This window comes from Danio rerio, chromosome 15 (assembly GCF_052040795.2).
Source record: "Danio rerio strain M-AB ecotype USA chromosome 15, GRCz13ab, whole genome shotgun sequence".
Taxonomy (NCBI): domain Eukaryota; kingdom Metazoa; phylum Chordata; class Actinopteri; order Cypriniformes; family Danionidae; genus Danio; species Danio rerio.
Window position 1 is genome coordinate 6,798,104 of NC_141035.1, and position 19,397 is coordinate 6,817,500.

Below are 19,397 nucleotides of genomic sequence, written 5' to 3' on the forward strand. Positions count from 1 at the left end.
GAGAAAATAATAAAAACCTTTAGCAAATTAAAACAACCAGAGCTTGACCTTAACACCCACCAACCCACTAAATGCGGGTAGATTTCATCTTGGTTAGACAGTCACTCCCAATAGCCACTTTGGCTGGTAGAAAATATTTTCAAAATGTAACCTTTTTTAAAAGCAGGATTCGACAATAAGAATATCTCAATAGGCGTGAAATGTTAAACTTAGAATCTAGAAACACGACTGACAAAACATTATTGTTCACACACAAGCAAAAGAAAGCAAACTGCATACTGAAATAAATATCATTAGATTTTATGGTTTGGAATTGGATGTTTTATGAAATTGTTTAGCCTTCTTTGCGATTATTTTGCATTTAATTTGCAACGTTTTGTTGCTTTTGCGATGGATTTTGCAATTGGGGAATCGTGAAAAACTAGGGGGTCCGCCTTCAGGATATATGCTGTCGAAAAAACTCATCAAGCCATTTTAGGAGTTCTGAACTTTTTACTTACTCATGATGTCTCCTCCACCAGGGTGGTTAGCCGCGATTTTACAGAGCTGAAGAAGGTTGAGGACCAGATTAACCAGAATACAGCTGTCAAGATCAGCTAAACAAACACAAATAGCAGATATTAAGATGAAGCATTGTAACACTACTAACGCCCCATTCACACTGGGCGTCAGCGTCAACACTTCCCATTCACTTTAAATGGGTGACGTCAGGCATTGCCGAACTGCATTGTGGATCTGTCGGCGCCGCTTCAGAGGCGTTGCTCGCTGCAGAAGTTGGGACTAGCTCAACTTTTCAAGCGCCGATGGAAGCGTCAGCAAATCAGATCGCTGTAAGCAAATACACCAGCTAGACAGTGGCATATTGCTGACTGAATTTCATTGGCTGACGCTGCTATGACGATCGCGTCAGCCCCAACTTCAGACACGCCCACTGTCAAGCCTTGACGCTAAAGCCCCGTGTGAATGAGGCGTAATAGTTTAGAAAAGTGTCATGATTCTGACCATGGCATTCTTTCAAAAGTTGTCCAATCTGCTGTTTATGGCTGTGAAGCTGCCTTTTCAAATCTTTCAATCCCTCCAAACGGGCCAAGGGCAAAGAATCACAAGATGCAACAGACAGAAAATGCTCAATTTCCTGCAAAAGATGGAAAAAGGGAGAAGCAGGCACATTAAATAAAGAGTAGAAAAATGTTAAAAGTATAAATGATCGATTTCAAGTACCATAATAACTTGCCACGATCACCAGCTGACTTATATTTTCTTAAAGGGGTGGTCCACTATGATATCATATTTTAAACTTTAGTTGATGTGTAATATTGCTGTGTGGGCATGAACAACATCTATGAGTGTAAAATGCATGAAATTACGGAAGATTACCAAAAGAAATAACATAATGGAAGGGTGGCAGAAGATGGGTGTGAAATACGAGAGACTCTCGAAAAACGTAAGTTTGGCAGGTATGATTTAGCTACAAACACAATCGTCACCAGCGACTGCAATGTGTCTGTATGCGTTAGCATTCCGTGAGTTTTACATTAAAATAGTGGAGTATGTTATGTACAGAAGGCTCCCTGTGGCGCCGCCACCGCCTCTCCCACTAACGAACATAAAAAACCCCATACCATTTAGAAACATCTCGCAAGAGTTGCGTTTGCATGGGTTAAGCTGTGTCCTCTTCATTTTCTGTGTCTGACTCAGGCTCAAACTGATATGGCCTCACTGACATTAATTACAGTCTATGGCAAGTCGTTTTAGCATTTAAACCTTTGTTTTGACTATCCATATAGTGTGGTAAGGGGTATGAATGCTAAAATGGCTTGCCATAACAGTCTAAGAGAGGCATGACGTTTCAAAGTGACGTAAAGCTGCTCAACCAATCACAACACATTAGGTTTGCCGACTAATCAGAGCCCTTTGAGGGCGGGCCTAATAGGAGGAACCAGGAAATATGATGATTGTTTCCATGTTAGCTCAGTAGCTGTATATAACGATGGTAAGATTTGTGAACAAATAACGTGATTTTTTACAAATTAATCACAAACACACATTGCTTTGCACCCTATAAACATAATCAAACCTTGAAAAAAACATTGTGGACCCCCTCTTTAAAGGTATAGTTCACCCAAAAATGAAAATTCTGTCATCATTTACTCACTTTTTACTTGTTACAAATCTTTGTTGGGGAAAAAAAGGAATTACAAAATTCTTTTTTATTTTCAGTAAACAATTGTATTTGTATTGGTTAAAGGTGATATATTAACTTAAATTATTCTCGAGTGTGATATGTTTTGCATACTAATGAAGCATTTTGGCAGAAGTAGATGGAGCTGATAGACATGCAAAGGCCTGATTGTCTAAAATTAACTTGAGCTCAGCAGCAAAACTTCCTGTAAGTTTTTTTTGACGTTGTGCAGATAATTCTTAAAAAAAAAAGAGGATGTATGTATGGGTGCGGCCAATGGAGGACTGGAGAAAGATTGACGAGTGACGAATTCCACTAAACTTCACCTGTTAATATCAGCTACGTATAAAAGCATGAATCAGGAAATGAAACTTGTTGCGTACCCATGAATATAACTCTTGCCTTGCACTGAGGGTAACAGAATTCTGTGAATTCAGTTGTATCCAATAAATTGTTAATATGTTAAACATTGAAGAAAAACCTCTCCTGGCCTTTTTTATTGAACATGCATGGAATTGACTAAATATTCCAACAGCTTGTTGAACACAAAATTAGATGTCTTGATCAAAGCTGTTAACCTGTAACCATTGAATTTCATTGTATTCAGGGCTTTACATTAACACCCGCCAACGCGCCAAATTTGGGTAGATTTAAGCTATGGCGGGTTAGACAGCCGCTTCCACCAGCCACTTTGGCTGATTGGAAATAATGTTTACATTGTAGTTTTCTAAAAGCAGGGTTCAACAATAGGGATGGCTCAATATGCGTGCAAATGTGCACAGGTGATGTGATGCGCGCGACTGTTAAAAAGCGTGCGCGCTCCGGTTTACTTGTGCAAATCAACCATGTGTAAAGGGAGCTCAACTGGCGCGATCGGTTCTCTTTGAAATAGACTAGACAAACAGCGATGCTCGTGAAAGCAGCAAACATTTTGTAAGCAGCAGCAGTCACTGCTTTCGTTTTAACTATTCTCAGGCAGGTGATCATCCTTTCATTATCACTCGTGGTATGTTTTTACCTGTTTTCTTTACCTAATACAGTTATTTCTGTTAATATAGTTTAATTATCATCCTTTACAATAACATTGTTTTGATATGAGATTAACTCCCCGTTTATGTAACTGCTGATCTGAGACCTTTAGCCAGGACATATTACTGTTTATATTTTAGACACATGACAGAAGATCTTTTTAAATGTCAATTTAAAAAAAAAAAAAAAAAAAAAAGTTTTGTTGAATAAAAAGTGCATGTATACAGCTATATATTTGCTTGTTTGTTTGTTTTTTACACATTTAAAATGTGTGGCTAAGAAATAATTATTTATTTTTGGTATGGTCAAAGTCAAAGATAAATTTGAAAAATCCTTAATTTTGAGCCCTAAAAAAGTCATGTGAAATAAAAACCAATTGCACTGCTACACAACCCATTTGCTCATGCACTGTGAGCAAGCTCATACACAACACACACAAACAGTGAAATAAATGAAATGTAGTGACCTGCAGTAGACAGTCAAGCATCAATCAAGCATTCCTGTGGACTAGTGAAATTAAGCATGTGGACAACACAACATCTAAATCAAGTCATTTTAGCATTTCAAGGTCACATCACATCTATTAATATAAAATATATTTTCCAAGCAAAGAAAATTGTGGCTAGTGAAAATGGCAAGTAGCTAGTAATGTTGGAAATCTACTAGCCACAGTGGCTGGTGATCAAAAAAGTTAATGTCAAGCCCTGATTGTATTTATTTTTCTAACTGTGAAAGTCAATGGTTTCATGTTTTCTGCTTTTTTCAGCATATATTCTTTTGTTTAACAGAATAAAGAAAAGTTACTTGAGGGTGAGTCAATATTGAGTACATTTTCATTTTGGGGTGAACGATCTCTTTAATGTTAAACATGCAGCACTACATATTATGATAGATAATAGGGGTCTACGCTAGGCATGGGACGATAACCAAGGTATACCGCGGTTTGGAAAAGTCAAGGTTTTAAAACCATCAAAACTTTCTGCGATACCATTCCTAAGATATTTGTACCATTTTTTATTTATGTTTTTTTTTTGTGTTGTTTTGTTCTTTAGGACAGAAGTATCTTCAGCAGAAAAGATTTCTAAAGATGCCATTTTAAATGGTAAAAATCTGTTCTTGAATTGTTTCAAATTTGTTCAGAAAAAAATAAAGACAGCAGAAGTCAATAGTTCATTTAGCCTGACACGTTTACTCTTCCAAAATATTTCAAATGTTTCTCAAAATAAAATATATTGTGTTCAAAAGGGATTTTTTTTTTCACCCAGATATTTAGAAAACTTATAATCGCAATATGGCGATACCGTGAAACCATGACAATTTTATCCACGGTTATCATACCGTCAGCATCTTATATCGGCCCATGCCTAGTCTACGCAGTGTTTCTGTGGTTGTTGTTGACCTGTCTGAGAGTGAAAGCTCCTGAGCTGTATTTGAGAGCATGTTGGGCAGCTCTGAGCTCTGCGAAGTTTGGCTGCTCAGGGAAAGGCTCCAGCAAGGGGATGGACTTTCTCAACATCCTGTTCTCTGGGTTTTCCATAACCAAGAACCTCAGGAGACTGAGAACCTATATCCATACACATGCATAATTAAAAACATGAAGGGAAAAAAACATTCAAATCATACAGCATATCACTCTTGTAAGATATATTGTACATTTACACTTTCTTTTTTTAATGTATTTTGTTTGGATCGAACTTTCGATTCAAATGTAAACCACAGTTAAATTAGTCTGTAATGAGTGTGCCTATTGAACAGGTAGAGGAAATTAGGCTTTTTGGAGTGTTGAAAAAAAATAAATGAGTGAAAAAGAGAGAAGAACCCAGTCCAGGAGACTCGGAACAAGCAGAATTCCTTTATTGAGACGTGTTGGTTAATCTGCAGTCATACAGCGTCTTTAAGGTGTCCAATGTGTCTGCAAGAGACTACTAGAGGTCCGCAGTCTGCAAGTTCTTTCACAAGTCTCTCACAAGTCTCACACAAGTCTGAATTAGTCTGAATTAAGACAAAGATTTCATGGCTATATTGTGTTCTTAGGAGGAAGGGATATGTCTAAACAAAGCATGCAAATTAAGGGTTGTGGTCGGCAGGGTAAACTGCTTCTCAGGTCTAATCTCATCATGTTCTGGAGACAGAAACCGCCTGACCATTTGATCGAAAAGAGAAAACAATAGACACCCCATGCTGTGAAACTGACAATTTGCATTACTTTGGCTTAGCCTGTAATCAGAAAGATAAAGGTTAAATGTCCCTCCTAGCTGGGATGTTAATGAAATTATATAATTAAAAACCAAAGAATATAACTTTTTAGTTAGATGTAGATTATTGTTAATTTGAAATTAGATGATATAAATTTATATTTCCACAGGAGTTTATCTTGATAGTAGGCTAAAGTGGTCAAAACAGAACGATAAATTGGTAATAATAATAATAATAATAATAATTTTTATTTATATAGCGCCTTTCCAGAGCTTAAGGACACTTTACAAGGAATGCAACAAAAAGATAAACAAACATACATGAGGTCAAATATAACAAACTGTAATTACACAAACAAGACCTAAGAGACATATGAGCAGAGTAGTGGTGGATCAAATAAAGTAGTCAGTTTGGCAGATCAGAAGCGAAGCATTCAGAAAATAAGTGAGTCTTAAGCAGGGCCAGACGGAATCTGCAGATTTTTTGCTATTTCTGCAGAGAATTTTGGTAAAAATCTGCGGATTTCTGCGGAATTATTTTGGGAGTATCCAGCGGAGTATCATAACTAAAATCTTAATATATTGAATAAAAAGTAATAAATTACTGAATAAAAACTGAATAAATTCATATTTACACATTTACTCAAGTAAATAAATAGAATTATTTATGGGCTATTAACACGCGCCCTCTGTGTGATAACAGCTCACGGTCAGCAGCTCACGTCACGTGTGATTTCCCGATTGCGAAAACATCATTATATTAAGACAAAAATGACATTTTTTAGGTGAATTATACATTATAAATATAGTACGTGACTAATTCAACATCATTTGGAGGAGCTAATGTCGCTGAGCAACGTGTGTGAAACAATGAAAAGACTCGTGCAGCCGCCTTTTCTTCTCTCCTGAACTTGAAAATATGATTGACAGAATTGTAGAAATGCTGGATTAAGATCGTCTGGGGGGTTGAATCGAGATCGCGATCTTTTAACGATTAATTGTGCAGCTCTACTAAGCGGTTAGCATTTTGGCAGATAACCTACTGCACCTTTAAAAGTATTTTTTTTTAAACTAATGCAAAGCAACACACTGTGATGCATAAAGGAATGAAAACATTGAATGATTTGCTATCAGACATTACATGCTTTTTAACAAGTAAAATGAGGTTTAAAAAATCCTTTAAGAATTACTTAATGGCACAATATTAAGTGAATTGGTGATCTGGATGTTATGCATGAGTTTTGTATTTGAATGTTTTTATTGGTCTTTGTTGTTATGTATTAATGTAATGTTGTGTTCGATGGACCCAAGGAAGAATAGCCACTACCAAGGTAGTAATAAGAGATAATAGAGAGGTAATAGAGATCCGGATAAATAAATAAAATTTAAAAATGTAATTATTTTGTAAATGATATAATGTTGACCAACACTGACGCCATGTCACAACTCGAAACAAAAAAGAACAGTGACTTGAAATCCTACTGGCAAGAAAATAAAATATAAAAAAAAAACTATACATTTCAGCAAATCAGTGAACTTTATGACTTTAAAATTAAAAATACTTTAATTATGTGTATAATCAGAAAACATTAGTCTCTTAAATAAATTTAAGAGAAATAATTATTTCAATTTCCATAATTCCACATCTGCAATCATTACTATAAAAATTAATAATAATAATTCTATATTTCCAAGCAATGTTTTATTTATGTACTATATTACATTTGTTTAAAATAATAATATTAACAACTTTATTTGGTAAATAGTGTCCATAAAATGAAGTGGAATGTTTTGCTTTTATTGGATTATTTTTGTTATAACTTATTTATAAATTTTTCCTCACAGTTTTAGGGTTCGCCAAAAACAATCTTACAAAAATATTTCCTGGTATAACTCTAAAAATGTTGGTTCTTAATTTAAAGCTTATTTTATCTTATTTCATTTAATATTAAGGACTCCTTGGAAGCTTTTGGAGATCTCTATTTCTTGTGAACCACATGCACTTCACATTTTCTGTGCTGTCTCACCTGCTCAGATATTGCAGATTGTTCAGTGACCTGTGCTGTGAGAGTACCCACAATGACCTGCAGGTGGCTCTCTAGAGCATCGTCGCAGTATTCCACAGCCGTCTGACAGACCAGCGACAGCAGGTCACAGCAGAGGGAGAGACTGCGAGTGGACACTTCATCCTGCTGAGATGATCTGCAGCAAAAGACAAGACCTCAATCATTTGAAATTAGCTGGCAGCTACAAAATAAGGGTTTCTACTTTGCAGGTGTAAAGAGTGCCCTTCTGAATCAAATCAGCAGGAGGCCTGATTTTAACTGCAGTTCGGCAGTTTCACTTTAACTCGTAAACATTTCATTCAGTTCAGTTCAACAGTTTCTCAAGCAGTTTGTGATGCAATTTGGAAACCGGAGATGAACCCCTGGTCTAATGCGCCACCTGGCTTGAGAAACCCATTCTCAAAGACTTATTATTTTGGTAGCACACATATTCTGAATGCCTTCGGCAGAATTCAAATGAGCCATTTTAATCTAGATTAATCTAGATTTTAAAAAAAATCTATTCCCACCTACATAATAAACATGCCGTTTGTTTGAAAACAACATTCTTTGTCATCATTACTAAAACGTATATGAGCGATTATATCATTAAATGTGGAGGGGGGCCTTACGATATTTTCTGGGCAAAAAGGGGGTCTCAGGCAAAAAAAGGTTGGGAACCACTGTCTTAACACACCTCCTTTTTTAGACCAGAACGCCCATCATGGGCGCACATATGAGCGCAAATACATTTGCTATTTAAACAGCGTGGTGCAAAACATTTACATTTACATTTAGTCATTTAGCAGACGCTTCTATCCAAAGCGACTTACAAATGAGGACAAGGAAGCAATTTACACAACTAAGAGCAACAATGAATAAGTGCTATAGGCAAGTTTCAGGTCTGTAAAGTCTAAGGAAAGTATTAGTAGTATTAGTATTTTTTTTTTTTTTTTGGTACAGTTAGTGTGATATTCAGAGAGGCAATTGCAGATTAGGAAGTGAAGTGGAGACTAAATAGTTGAGTTTTTAGTCGTTTCTTGAAAACAGCGAGTGACTCTGCTGTTCTGATGCAGTTAGGGAGTTCATTCCACCAACTGGGCAGATTGAGCGTGAGCGTGAGCGAAAGTGATTTCTTCCCTCTTTGGGATGGAACCACGAGGCGACGTTCATTCACAAAAGGCAAGTTTCTGGAGGGCACATAGATCTGCAGAAGTGAGAGCAGATAAGAAGGAGCAAAGCCAGAAGTCGCTTTGTAGGCAAACATCAGAGCTTTGAATTTGATGCGAGCAGCAACTGGCAGCCAGTGCAAACGGACTAGCAGCGGAGTGACATGTGCTCTTTTAGGTTCATTAAAGACCACTCATGCTGCTGCGTTCTGGAGAAGCTGAAGAGGCTTGATAGAGTTAGCTGGAAGCCCAGCTAATAGAGAGTTGCAGTAATCCAGTTTGGAGAGAACAAGAGCTTGAACAAGGAGTTTAGCTGCATGTTTAGATAAGAAGGGTCGGATCTTTCTGATGTTATAGAGTGCGAATCTGCACGATCAAGCAGTTCTAGAAATGTGGTCAGAGAAGTTTAGTTGGTCATCAATCGTTACTCCAAGGCTTTTCACCATTTTGGATGCAGTAATGGTTGCCCCATCCATCTGGATTGAAAAGTTATGGTGTAGAGTCGGGTTGGCAGAAACTACAAGCATTTCCGTTTTTGCGAGGTTCAGCTGAAGATGATGATCTTTCATCCAGTGTGAAATATCCAACAGGCAGGCTGAGATGCGAGCTGGAACCGAGGAATCATCAGGATGAAAAGAGAGGTATAGCTGGGTATCATCAGCATAGCAGTGGTCACTTGCATCGAGCCAAAACTAGCAAACAACAATTGTGTCGCGCCTTGCGCCAGGTGTATGATAGGGCTCTTAAAATCAAATGACTTAAACTCTGATTCGAGGGCAAAAAAACCTGATTGATACCCATCCCTAATAGATACTTTTGTTTTGTGTTTACTCTATGATTAAATTTGTTGCATGTATGCTGGATCCCGCCTCCTAATGAGCAAGTGTGAGCTACGTGTACAGTGAGCTAGTATTACAGGTATTTCAATTGTAAACAATAAACCCATGAAGAAACTCGACCCAACCAGTAAGCGTTTTAGAAGTGAAATTGTCAGAGCAACACAAACAGAATGCAGAAGTATAAATGCACGGCTACGTGCAAGGCATCACTCAACGCAGTATAATTCAGCCTTAAGATGTGACGTTGTTTGAATGTTTGAACATTCAATGTTGTTTGAAAATGTTTAAAAAATTGTGAACTTGGCAGAAACACAACCTTTACAACCCTAAAGCATGCTGAAAAATGCAAGCAGACCTGCTGTTGATGTGGTGAATGAGCGTATAGATGATGTCCCGCAGCACAAACGCCCAGGCTCCACCAAGCCCATCCTTCACCTCCTTGAGCAGCAGGCTGACAAATAAATGGTACATCATCAGTATGCGGTGCCTCTCGTAGGCATTGGTGGTCTCGTCGGCCTTCTGACAGACTGCGACCAGAATTCTCTGAATGGACATCTGAAACATACAGAACACAGACTTAGCGCCAAAGCAGTCGTTGACTCGCTGGGTATTTAATTGTGATTATATAATTATTAGAAGTAGGCTCACTGGAGTCTTGGACAGGATGGCAACCAGAGATTTGTGGTTGGCACTGTGACATTTGCTCAGGTAATCCAGTGTGGCTTTGATCACATATGAGCTGAAGAATGGTGGGTTTGGAGCAGGATCCAGCTCTCTGAAGACAAAAATAGAGCTGTCTTATGAAATTGCATTAGATTCAGATGTAGTCATTTTTTCAATAGATGATGACTAGGGATGGGTACCGAAACTCAGTACTTTATCGGTATCGGTGCCACATTAGACCGAAGTATCGATAAGCTTGGACGTTAACGGTTCTGCTATCGGTACTGGAGAACTATTTCTAAATAAACACTTCTTACAGTAGCATAATTTAACTGACCAACCTTATCTAAGTTGCGATATTTGATATTCGTCTGCACGGTTGGAAATCCCACATGAGAAATTCTTGTGTTTCCGGTGAGCGCATCAAGTATAAAACCCTTCACAGTTCTTGGCTGTCTTCACGCACCCTCATAAGTATTTCCCGGGTGGACAGCGACAATGTCCGTTGCAACAACAGCAACCAGTTGTTTTCTTGTATAAGCGGAAACGCAAGCAATCTGGCTAAGTGAAAGTATCTTTCAAACGTACATTAACTGCAGAAAGACAAATGACAAAATTTTGACTGCCTAGCTACAAACGGTAACCTTATTATCCACATCGTTATGCCAGCAGTCAGTCACCTAAATTAGTATAACATTAGTAGTTAAATAAACACACACATTCGGTTACAATAAAAACAATATTTTCTCCTGCAATAGCCTAAATACAGCCTAAACATTAAAAATGCTTTTACATTACTGTACATTTACAAATATAGCCTATGAATAGCCTAATAATAAACTATGCTTATTAAGATATTATAAAAAAAGCAGCTTATTTTTACATTGCAAGATGCTCCAAAACTGTTTTAAGAACAGAGCTAACTCCCAAAACGCAGTTAAATAATTTAGGTGAATGTGTTATTGAGAAATCGAAAACATTATCTCAATTAACTGCATTTTGCAACTCAAAGAGGGTATTTTCAACTGCAGGTAGCACAATATATCAAGAAAGGTACCGACTTCTGCCAGAAAAGGCAAGCATGTTGATTTTTTTCAGAAGAATGGTTAAAAACTGACAGTCGTTTTCCTTCAAACCATTGTACATTCTTTAACAGGAAAAAAATATATATTTATTTGTTTGGCAATTTTTGGTTTCGTTTTATTTTACATTAAAAAACATAATAATAAAACAAAGTACCCATCACAGAAAAAAAAAAACTAAAAACTATTTAAAATGTTTAATCACTTTGGTTTATGGATATAACTGGCAACGTTTTACCCAGCTACACGTGTTATAAATATCTGCACACCGGTATAAGAATAACGGTAAATCTGGATAATAAAAATTGATAATTCAAGTTTAGTAAAAATGATGTAGACTATATTTATTTACTAAAACCAACACGATTCTACCCAGTTCTTGGCTTTGGTGATGCGGAATATGTTTTAAAATCCTTTCTAAAATCCTGATTTAAAATCCTGAATATCAAACAAGATTGATAAGATTGGGGAGGCGAGGTGCGAGATACTGTCGTTAAACGACTCACATTACCAGATAATCTGCGCCAATCAAAGTCTTTAACAAGATTTCAGGAAACACAAATTATAGGAAACACAAAAATAAATGTGGAGAGTCTTATTTATAATAACTGCAATTTCTGGAGTAGGTATACAGGTTTCCTGTATTAATCCTGTACAATTCCTGTAAGAATCTGTAAATCACAATATATTTATAAATACAATACACATACCCAGTAAATTTCTGGAGGTCTCCTTTATCTCCTGCTGTCTCATGGAGTGTCATTAAAAGCTCCACCACAATGTCAGGCAGATTGTTGCAAATTAAACTGTCAATTTGCTAAAGAAAGAAAAAAGAAATCATTTAACGCATTCCATGATTTCAAGAATGTACAGTGGGCACAGAAAGTATTAAGACCCCCTTACATTTTTCACTCTTTGTTAGATTGCAGCCATTAGCTTAAATCATTTAAGTTAATTTTTTCCTCATTAATGCACACAAAGCACCCCATATTGACAGAAAAACACAGAATTTTTGAAATTTTTAGGGGCAACGCTGTGGCGCAGTAGGCAGTGCTGTCACCTCACAGCAAGAAGGTCGCTGGTTCGAGCCTCGGCTGGATCAGTTGGAGTTTATGTGTGGAGTTTGCATGTTCTCCCCGCATTGGCGTGGGTTTCCTCCGGGTGCTCCGATTTCCCCCACAGTCCAAAGACATGCGGTACAGGTGAATTGGGCAAGCTAAATTGTCTGTAGTGTTTACGTGTGAATGAGTGTGTATGGATGTTTTTCAGAGATGGGTTGCAGCTGGAAGGACATCCGTTGCGTAAAACGTATGCTAGACAAGTTGGCGGCTCATTCCGCAGTGGTGACCCCAGATTAATAAAGGGACTAAGCCGAAAAGAAAATGAATAAATGGGGCTTCCGGTTCCGCCGAGTGAGGGAATGGCAGCATAGTGCATCGTATCCTCCGACGAAGATATTAAAAACCCAACTTAAACTTGAGAAATACCCCAAACTGCTACAAAATAATCGATAATAGTGGGACAACAATGGAAACGAGAGAAAAGAGCAGGAAAACCAACACAGAACTCGTGGAAATTGAAGGCAGACAGCAAGTAGGCGCCGCGGGAACACATGCGTTAGCACAGCAACACAATGCTAATCGTCAACCGTCTAGTAACCCCGACAACACGCATATCAATCTGGAACAAATGCTGGAGGAAATTCAAGACTTTCGGAAGGACAACAACCGCCAGTTGGATGAAATCAAAACCAAATTAAATAAGGCTAATCAAAGAATCAGCCACGCAGAGAATCGTATTGAAGAAATTGAAACCCGAATGCAAAACTTGGAGGAAATCATGCAGAAAATCATCAAAATACAATCGCAATTGAAAATGAATAAATGAATGAATTGTTGACATTTTTGCAGATTTATAAAAATAAAACTGAAATATCACATGGTTTAAAGCAGGGGTCAACTAACTTGTTCCTGGAGGGCCAGTGTCTTGCAGATTTTAGCTTCAACCCTAATCAAACACACCTGAATGAGCTTATCAAGGTCTTACTAGGTATACTTGAAACACCCAGCCAGGTGTGTTGAAGCAAGCTGGAGCTAAACCCTGCAGGGACACCGGCCCTCCATGACTCACATTGGTGACCCCTGGTTTAAAGTATTCAGGCCCTTTGCTATGACACGTATATGTTCAACTGGGTTGCTGTCCATTTCTTCTGATCATCCTTGAGATGGTTCTACACCTTCATTTGATTCCAGCTGTTTTGATTATACTGATTGACCTTGATAAGGAAAGCCACACACTTGTCTATTCACATTATTGTTTGCGTACGAGAGGGCTCGAGACTTCCGGTCTCATTCACTTCCATTCATTTTAAGACGTTAAAAATAGCTCGTTATGCTGCTTGATGTTGCAAACTGATATTTTCTTATTATATTATTCTACTTTGTCTGTGTAGTCGTGCAAACACTTGTTTGCAGAGCAAGTAGTTTGACCGTTTTTTTTGCTGTTTATTATTCCTAGTCATTTCTCCCATAGTCAACTGAAAAATGGGCGCACTTTTGCATTGAAGAATAAGGTCAATATAAGACCTTAAAGCTCACAATTCATGTCAGAGCAAATGAGAATCATAAGGTCAAAGGAATTGCCTGAAGAGCTCAGAGACAGGATTGAGGCAAGGCAAAGATCTGGTCAAGGTTACAAAAACATTTCTGCCGCACTTAAGGTTCCTAAGGGCCTCCATAAGCCTTAAATAAAGACACTTGGGACGACCAGAACCCTTCCTAGAGCTCAGAGACAGGATTGTGGAAAGGCGCAGATCTGGTCAAGGTTGCAAAAACATTTCTGCCGCACTTCAGGTTCCTAAGAGCTTCCATAAACTTTAAATGGAAGACATTTTGGACGACCAGAACCCTTTCTAGAGCTGGTTGCCTGGCCAATCTGAGTTTTCATGGTAGAAGAGCCTGTGTGAGAGCGGTAAAGAAGACCCCAAAGATCAATGAGGCTGAGCTCCAAAGATGCAGTTGGGAGAAGGGAGAAAGTTGTAGAAAGTCAACCATCAAAAAGTATTCTCTGGTCGGATGAAACTTTTTTGGCCTTGGTTCTAAGCGGTATGTGTTGAGAAAACCAAGCACTGCTCATCACCTGCCCAATACAGTCCCAACAGTGAAGCATGGTTGTGGCAGCATTATGCTACGGGGTTGTTTTTCAGCTGCAGGGACAGGACGACTGGTTGAAATGGAGGGAAAGACGAATGTGGCCATACAGGGATATCCTGGAGTGCTAAGGACTTCAGACTGGGCCGAAGGTGTACCTTCTAACAAAACAATGACCCTAAGCACACAGCCAAAATAAAAAAGAATGGCCCAGCCAAATCCCTGACTTTAACCCAATTGAGCATCTCTGGAAAGACCTAAAAATGGCTGTCCACCAACGTTTACTATCCAACCTGACAGAACTGTAGAGAATCTGCAAGTAGGAATGGCAGAGGATTCGCAAATCCATGTGTGAAAAAATTATTGAATCTTTACCAAAAAGACTCATGGCTGTATTAGATCAAAAGGGTGCTTCTACTAAATACTGAATACAAAAGCTCTGAACACTTAGGACCGTGTAATATTTCAGTTTTTCTTTTTTAATAAATCTGCAAAAATTCAGTATTTTTCTGTCGATATGAGGTGCTGTGGATACATTATTGAGGAAAAAAGTATTTAAACTTAACTGATTTTAGCAAATGGCTGCAATATATCTGTAATGTGAGGGGACCATGAATAAAGGAGTGCGGATCCAAATGCAGGTTTATTACACAGAGATGATCAGGCAAGCAATGGTCAACACAGGGGCAAACAGATGTATACAGGGAATCCAGAGTCTTGGTCAATATAAAGGCGAATGGTCAGTACAGGCAAGCAGCAGACAACATAAACAAACAAACAAGGCGGGGATCAAAACACGGTAAAGCAAGGCAAAAGAAATGCGTCGTACAGATTACAGTAACAGATGAACAAGACTCCAAAAGAGGTGTATGTGTGTGTGTGTGTGTGTGTGTGTGTGTGTGTGCACTGTATTTAAAGTCAATCTTAACAGTTCATCAGCAGCTCCCAGCCGTGAGTGTGTGTTATTAACGGAATGAGGAACAGGTGCGTGTAAGCGGTGCATGACTGGATGTGTAGTTCATGTAATGGCAGATTTGTAGTCTGTTAGCAATCTGCAAAGCTGGATCGCTGGTGACCGTGGCAATAATAAAAAGTGTGTCAGGGTTCTGCCACTCTGGTCTTGGTAATTCTTGTTTTAGTGGCAGAGTCTAGACGCTAGTCCTGCAATGTCTTGTGTTGTGCTCGACTTGAGTTCTCTCGGGTCGGGCACTGCTTTTGTCCTTTTGTGTGTGTGTCTCTGTATGAATGCCATTTGTGAGCCCGTTTCCACTTGATCCGGGCGCGTGAGGTCAGGGTGTGTTTGCGAATGCGCACTCTCATCCTGGTGTTCATCTGTCTGCAGCGTGGTGTTCCACGTCTATTTGGTTTCGGCTTTGTTTGGCGCTGGGATGAAACATGCACGCTGCGTGTGTGAGTCCACGGTGAGTGTTTTCATTCATCGTGTACTCGTGTCTCACGTTCAGTCTTCTGTTGATGTTGTGTTAAGCACGTGGTGCATGTTTACATGCACCGTGTGCTTGTGTTGTCATATGAACACGCGGTTAATGAGTTCTCTCATTGGCTCCGAGTTCTAGTCTCGTTTTATGTGAGCGCATGGCTTGTGTTGTCTTTTTGTGTCATGTGCTCTCTCGTCTGTTGTCTAGTCCCACCCTCCTTGTTAACCCATTATTAGATTATTAGGTTCCCCTGTTTGTGTTAATTTATTTCTGCTTATACTCTCCTCATGTTTGCTGTCCTGTGCCTGTTCGTCATCGTTTGTAGCCCTATCCCTATACCAGCCTGCCCTAAAGTTTGTTTGTGTGTTTTGGTAAAAATTTCCGTCTCTGGGTAGTTTATTTTGCCTTTTTTAAAATTTTATTATAAATAAAACCCATATTAAGTCTTCACCCCTTTTCCCCACCACAAACCCTGACAGAGTGAAAAATGTAAGGGGGTCTGAATACTTTCAGTAAATACTTTATATAAATGATTAGGTTACACTTTCTATGAAGCCTATGTTTATAGTGCTTTATAAGAGTATTCTTAATGCATTATCAAGCATGCATAATCCCTTCAAATCACTTTAGCAATATGTTGTCACATTAAAAAAAACTTAATTTAAAATTTACTTAAATAATTATTATATTTAATATAAGCATTCATTAGATTTAAATATATATGCTCACAAAAAGAGCAATAGATTGCACATAAATATAAATAACAGTATATAAATAAAATACATCAATTAGGCAACCTAAATAACAGTAAGATGCATATAAGATCGTGTTATAAAACTCCTATATCAAATTTACAGTGTTCATTAACTTATAATCTGTTGTTTCCTTTTATATAGAACTACTACACTTACACTTAAAGAGAAATTATTTTGCTCACACAAAAATAAAATTTACAATATTAACTTTCCCTCAAGTGGTTCCAAACCTTTATGAGTTACAGTTATTTATTTATAAGTTATTTATTAGATATTTTGAAAAAAATTAGAAATGGGTAACTATTGACCTCCATAACAGAAAACAAATACTGTGGATCTCGATGATTACAGATTTCCATCATTATTCAAAATATCTCCCGTTTTTGTTCAACAGGAAACAGGAAAGATTAAAAAAAAACTCAAACAGGTTAAACTATGAAATTTAGGAAACCAGAGCATACCAAATCATGGGATATATCATTTATTAGATGGATAAAATTACGTTTGTATAATTACAAGTATAATAATTATTGTTATGATTATTAATGAGATTATATAACACATAACCAAATGCATTTTAACACATCGAGAATACACTTATAAGTCCTTAGAATTTAATGCTTCATAGAAAGTTTTAACTGTGGTGTAGTCTGTAATGCTAAAATCTATTTCCTGACCTGTTTTCCCAGGCAGTTGCTGTTCTTCAGTATGTCATATACTCTGTGTGCTTTCTCCCTCTGCTGCGCCACATGTGTGTCTTGTCCAGCAAGAGCAAAGTGAGGCAGGATGTTCACCATGATTTTGGGAAAACATTTAGCCAGCAGCTGTTTCCAGTCCTGACCCAGGTGATCTCCAATGGATTTCACCCCCTCAAAGTCATTCAGGAAGACCAGGTGTGGGATCAGCACATGATAGGATGACCTAGGAATTAAAAAACATAATTACAGAATAATAACTGCACAATAATATATCATAAAAACTCTTAAAACACATTAAAAACACAGCTGTCTCAGCTGGGCAGGAACCTTGATTGCTCACATTCTGTCCTTTTTTTTTCTCCATCGTTATTGGTCAACCTTTGTGCCTTTGTTTAAATCAGGGGTCTCAAACTCGCAGCCCGCGGGCCATTTGCGGCCCTCAGTGCAATATTTTGTGGCCCGCGCCGACCGCTGTACACTGACAGAATCAGCGGAGCGGGGAGAGAGAGCGCTCCCCGCTCCGCTGATTCTATCCGTACACAGCGGTCACTGGCATTCCCCGCCCACCGTGTAAACAAAGGTGCGGGGATGCCGGTGACGTCACCACCCACCTCGCCCCTTTGTTAGACGCTGTGACGGGCGGGAAGTTAGGAGGGAACTCGCGCCGGTCAGAACCAAGGTAAGCTGTTCCCGCCCCTGTCTGCCACTTAGCTACCTATCTGCAGCCTGCCACCTACCTAGCTACAGCCTGCATCTTATATATATTATAGGTAGATACAGACTGGTACAGACTGATGTGACTGGAGTGGGGTGGGGGTGTTTTATTTATACATATATACGCCTTTTTTTTAGGTGAGGGAATGGAAGTTTTGATTGAGTTCCCCTAAGCCATACTGAGGGTCTCAACTGCTTCCGCTCTAAAGCCAAATGTGGTTCAGATTTGTGAGAAGAAGCGCTGTCAAGTCTCTGGCAGCAAGAAGTAGGCAAAAGATGCCATGTTCAGAAGAACTGTTCATAATCTTCACTCAATGTTCTATTAATGTTCAGGACACTTCATGTTCAGAAGAAATAATTAAAACTGTTAATAATGACATTTGAGGCCTTTTTTTTGTGAAATCCCTTATGCGGCCCAGCCTCACCCAGACTTTGCCTCCTGCGGCCCCCAGGTAAATTGAGTTTGAGACCCCTGGTTTAAATGATTATTTAACCAATTAAAAGCATTCAAAACTACAGTATTGGTAAAACCTCACAGCTCTAATGTGTCTAAATATTTTATTTCTATGCACTTATGGGTGCACATTCATTTATTCATTCATTTATTTTCTTTTCGGCTTATTCCCTTTATTAATCTAGGGTCGCCACAGTGGAATGAACCGCCAACTTATCCTGCATATGTTTAACCCAGCGGACGCCCTTTCAGTTGCAACCCATCACTGGGAAATAGGGGGTGCACAATATGGCAAATTATATCTCACATCACTTCTTTTCCCAGAAAAATCATGATTTATCTCGATTCTTTCTGAAGTTGGTTTTAATATTCTGCAAGTTGTCTGAGCAGTACAGCCAAACTAACTTCCTTATTTCAAAAACTTAACAAGGTAACACAATCTGATATTAAAAAGAATGGTAGAGACTTAAGACAAAAGGCTGTATCATACACTCGCCCTATCATAAGGCACAAGGTGAGTATGGCGTGATTTGTTGCTATTTTCAGACAAGTGCAGCTGTCATTTTCACATTTCGCGCTACATTCTTTAAATAGCAAATCCATTTGTGCCCCTTTATTGACTCATGGGCATGCTGGTCTGAAAAGGAAGTGTGTTAAGGCGCATTGTTGGCACGCTGCTATATTGAGACAACTAAAATAGACCACGCCATTAACCAACTAAAAGCTGCTGTAAAATCAATGGCGCAGAGTTTTTGTAATTTAAAGAGCGCATTAGTTATGCGTCTATCGAGTCCAAAACACTTTCGAATTGCTTAATACACACAGGATGTACAACAATACACAAATAACTTTACATTTGGAAGAAAAAAATAAAAGATTAAAATGGTACAAAAATGATTATTTTCTACATAAATATTAAAACCACTAACACCATGCCTTCTTCACCTCAGGGAGCTGAGGTTTATATATATATATATACACACACAC

At 38.4% G+C, this 19,397-nt stretch overlaps 1 protein-coding gene across 2 annotated transcripts in view; it reads right to left on the reverse strand.

Annotated features, from left to right (window-relative positions):
* The window catches only part of atm (ATM serine/threonine kinase), a 137,362-nt gene that overhangs the window by 64,809 nt on the left and 53,156 nt on the right, over window positions 1–19,397 (reverse strand). For both annotated transcript variants that reach the window (XR_015508881.1, XM_087283444.1), the window contains exons 25-32: window positions 17,222–17,465; window positions 11,915–12,021; window positions 10,108–10,234; window positions 9,815–10,014; window positions 7,434–7,608; window positions 4,611–4,775; window positions 1,003–1,135; window positions 501–596 (exon numbers count right to left, since the gene is read on the reverse strand). Coding sequence is in view for 1 of the 2 variants with exons in the window: in XM_087283444.1 (XP_087139570.1) it covers window positions 501–596; window positions 1,003–1,135; window positions 4,611–4,775; window positions 7,434–7,608; window positions 9,815–10,014; window positions 10,108–10,234; window positions 11,915–12,021; window positions 17,222–17,465 (1,247 nt within the window). In the remaining variant the exon portion in view is untranslated. The remainder of the gene's footprint in view (window positions 1–500; window positions 597–1,002; window positions 1,136–4,610; window positions 4,776–7,433; window positions 7,609–9,814; window positions 10,015–10,107; window positions 10,235–11,914; window positions 12,022–17,221; window positions 17,466–19,397) is intronic.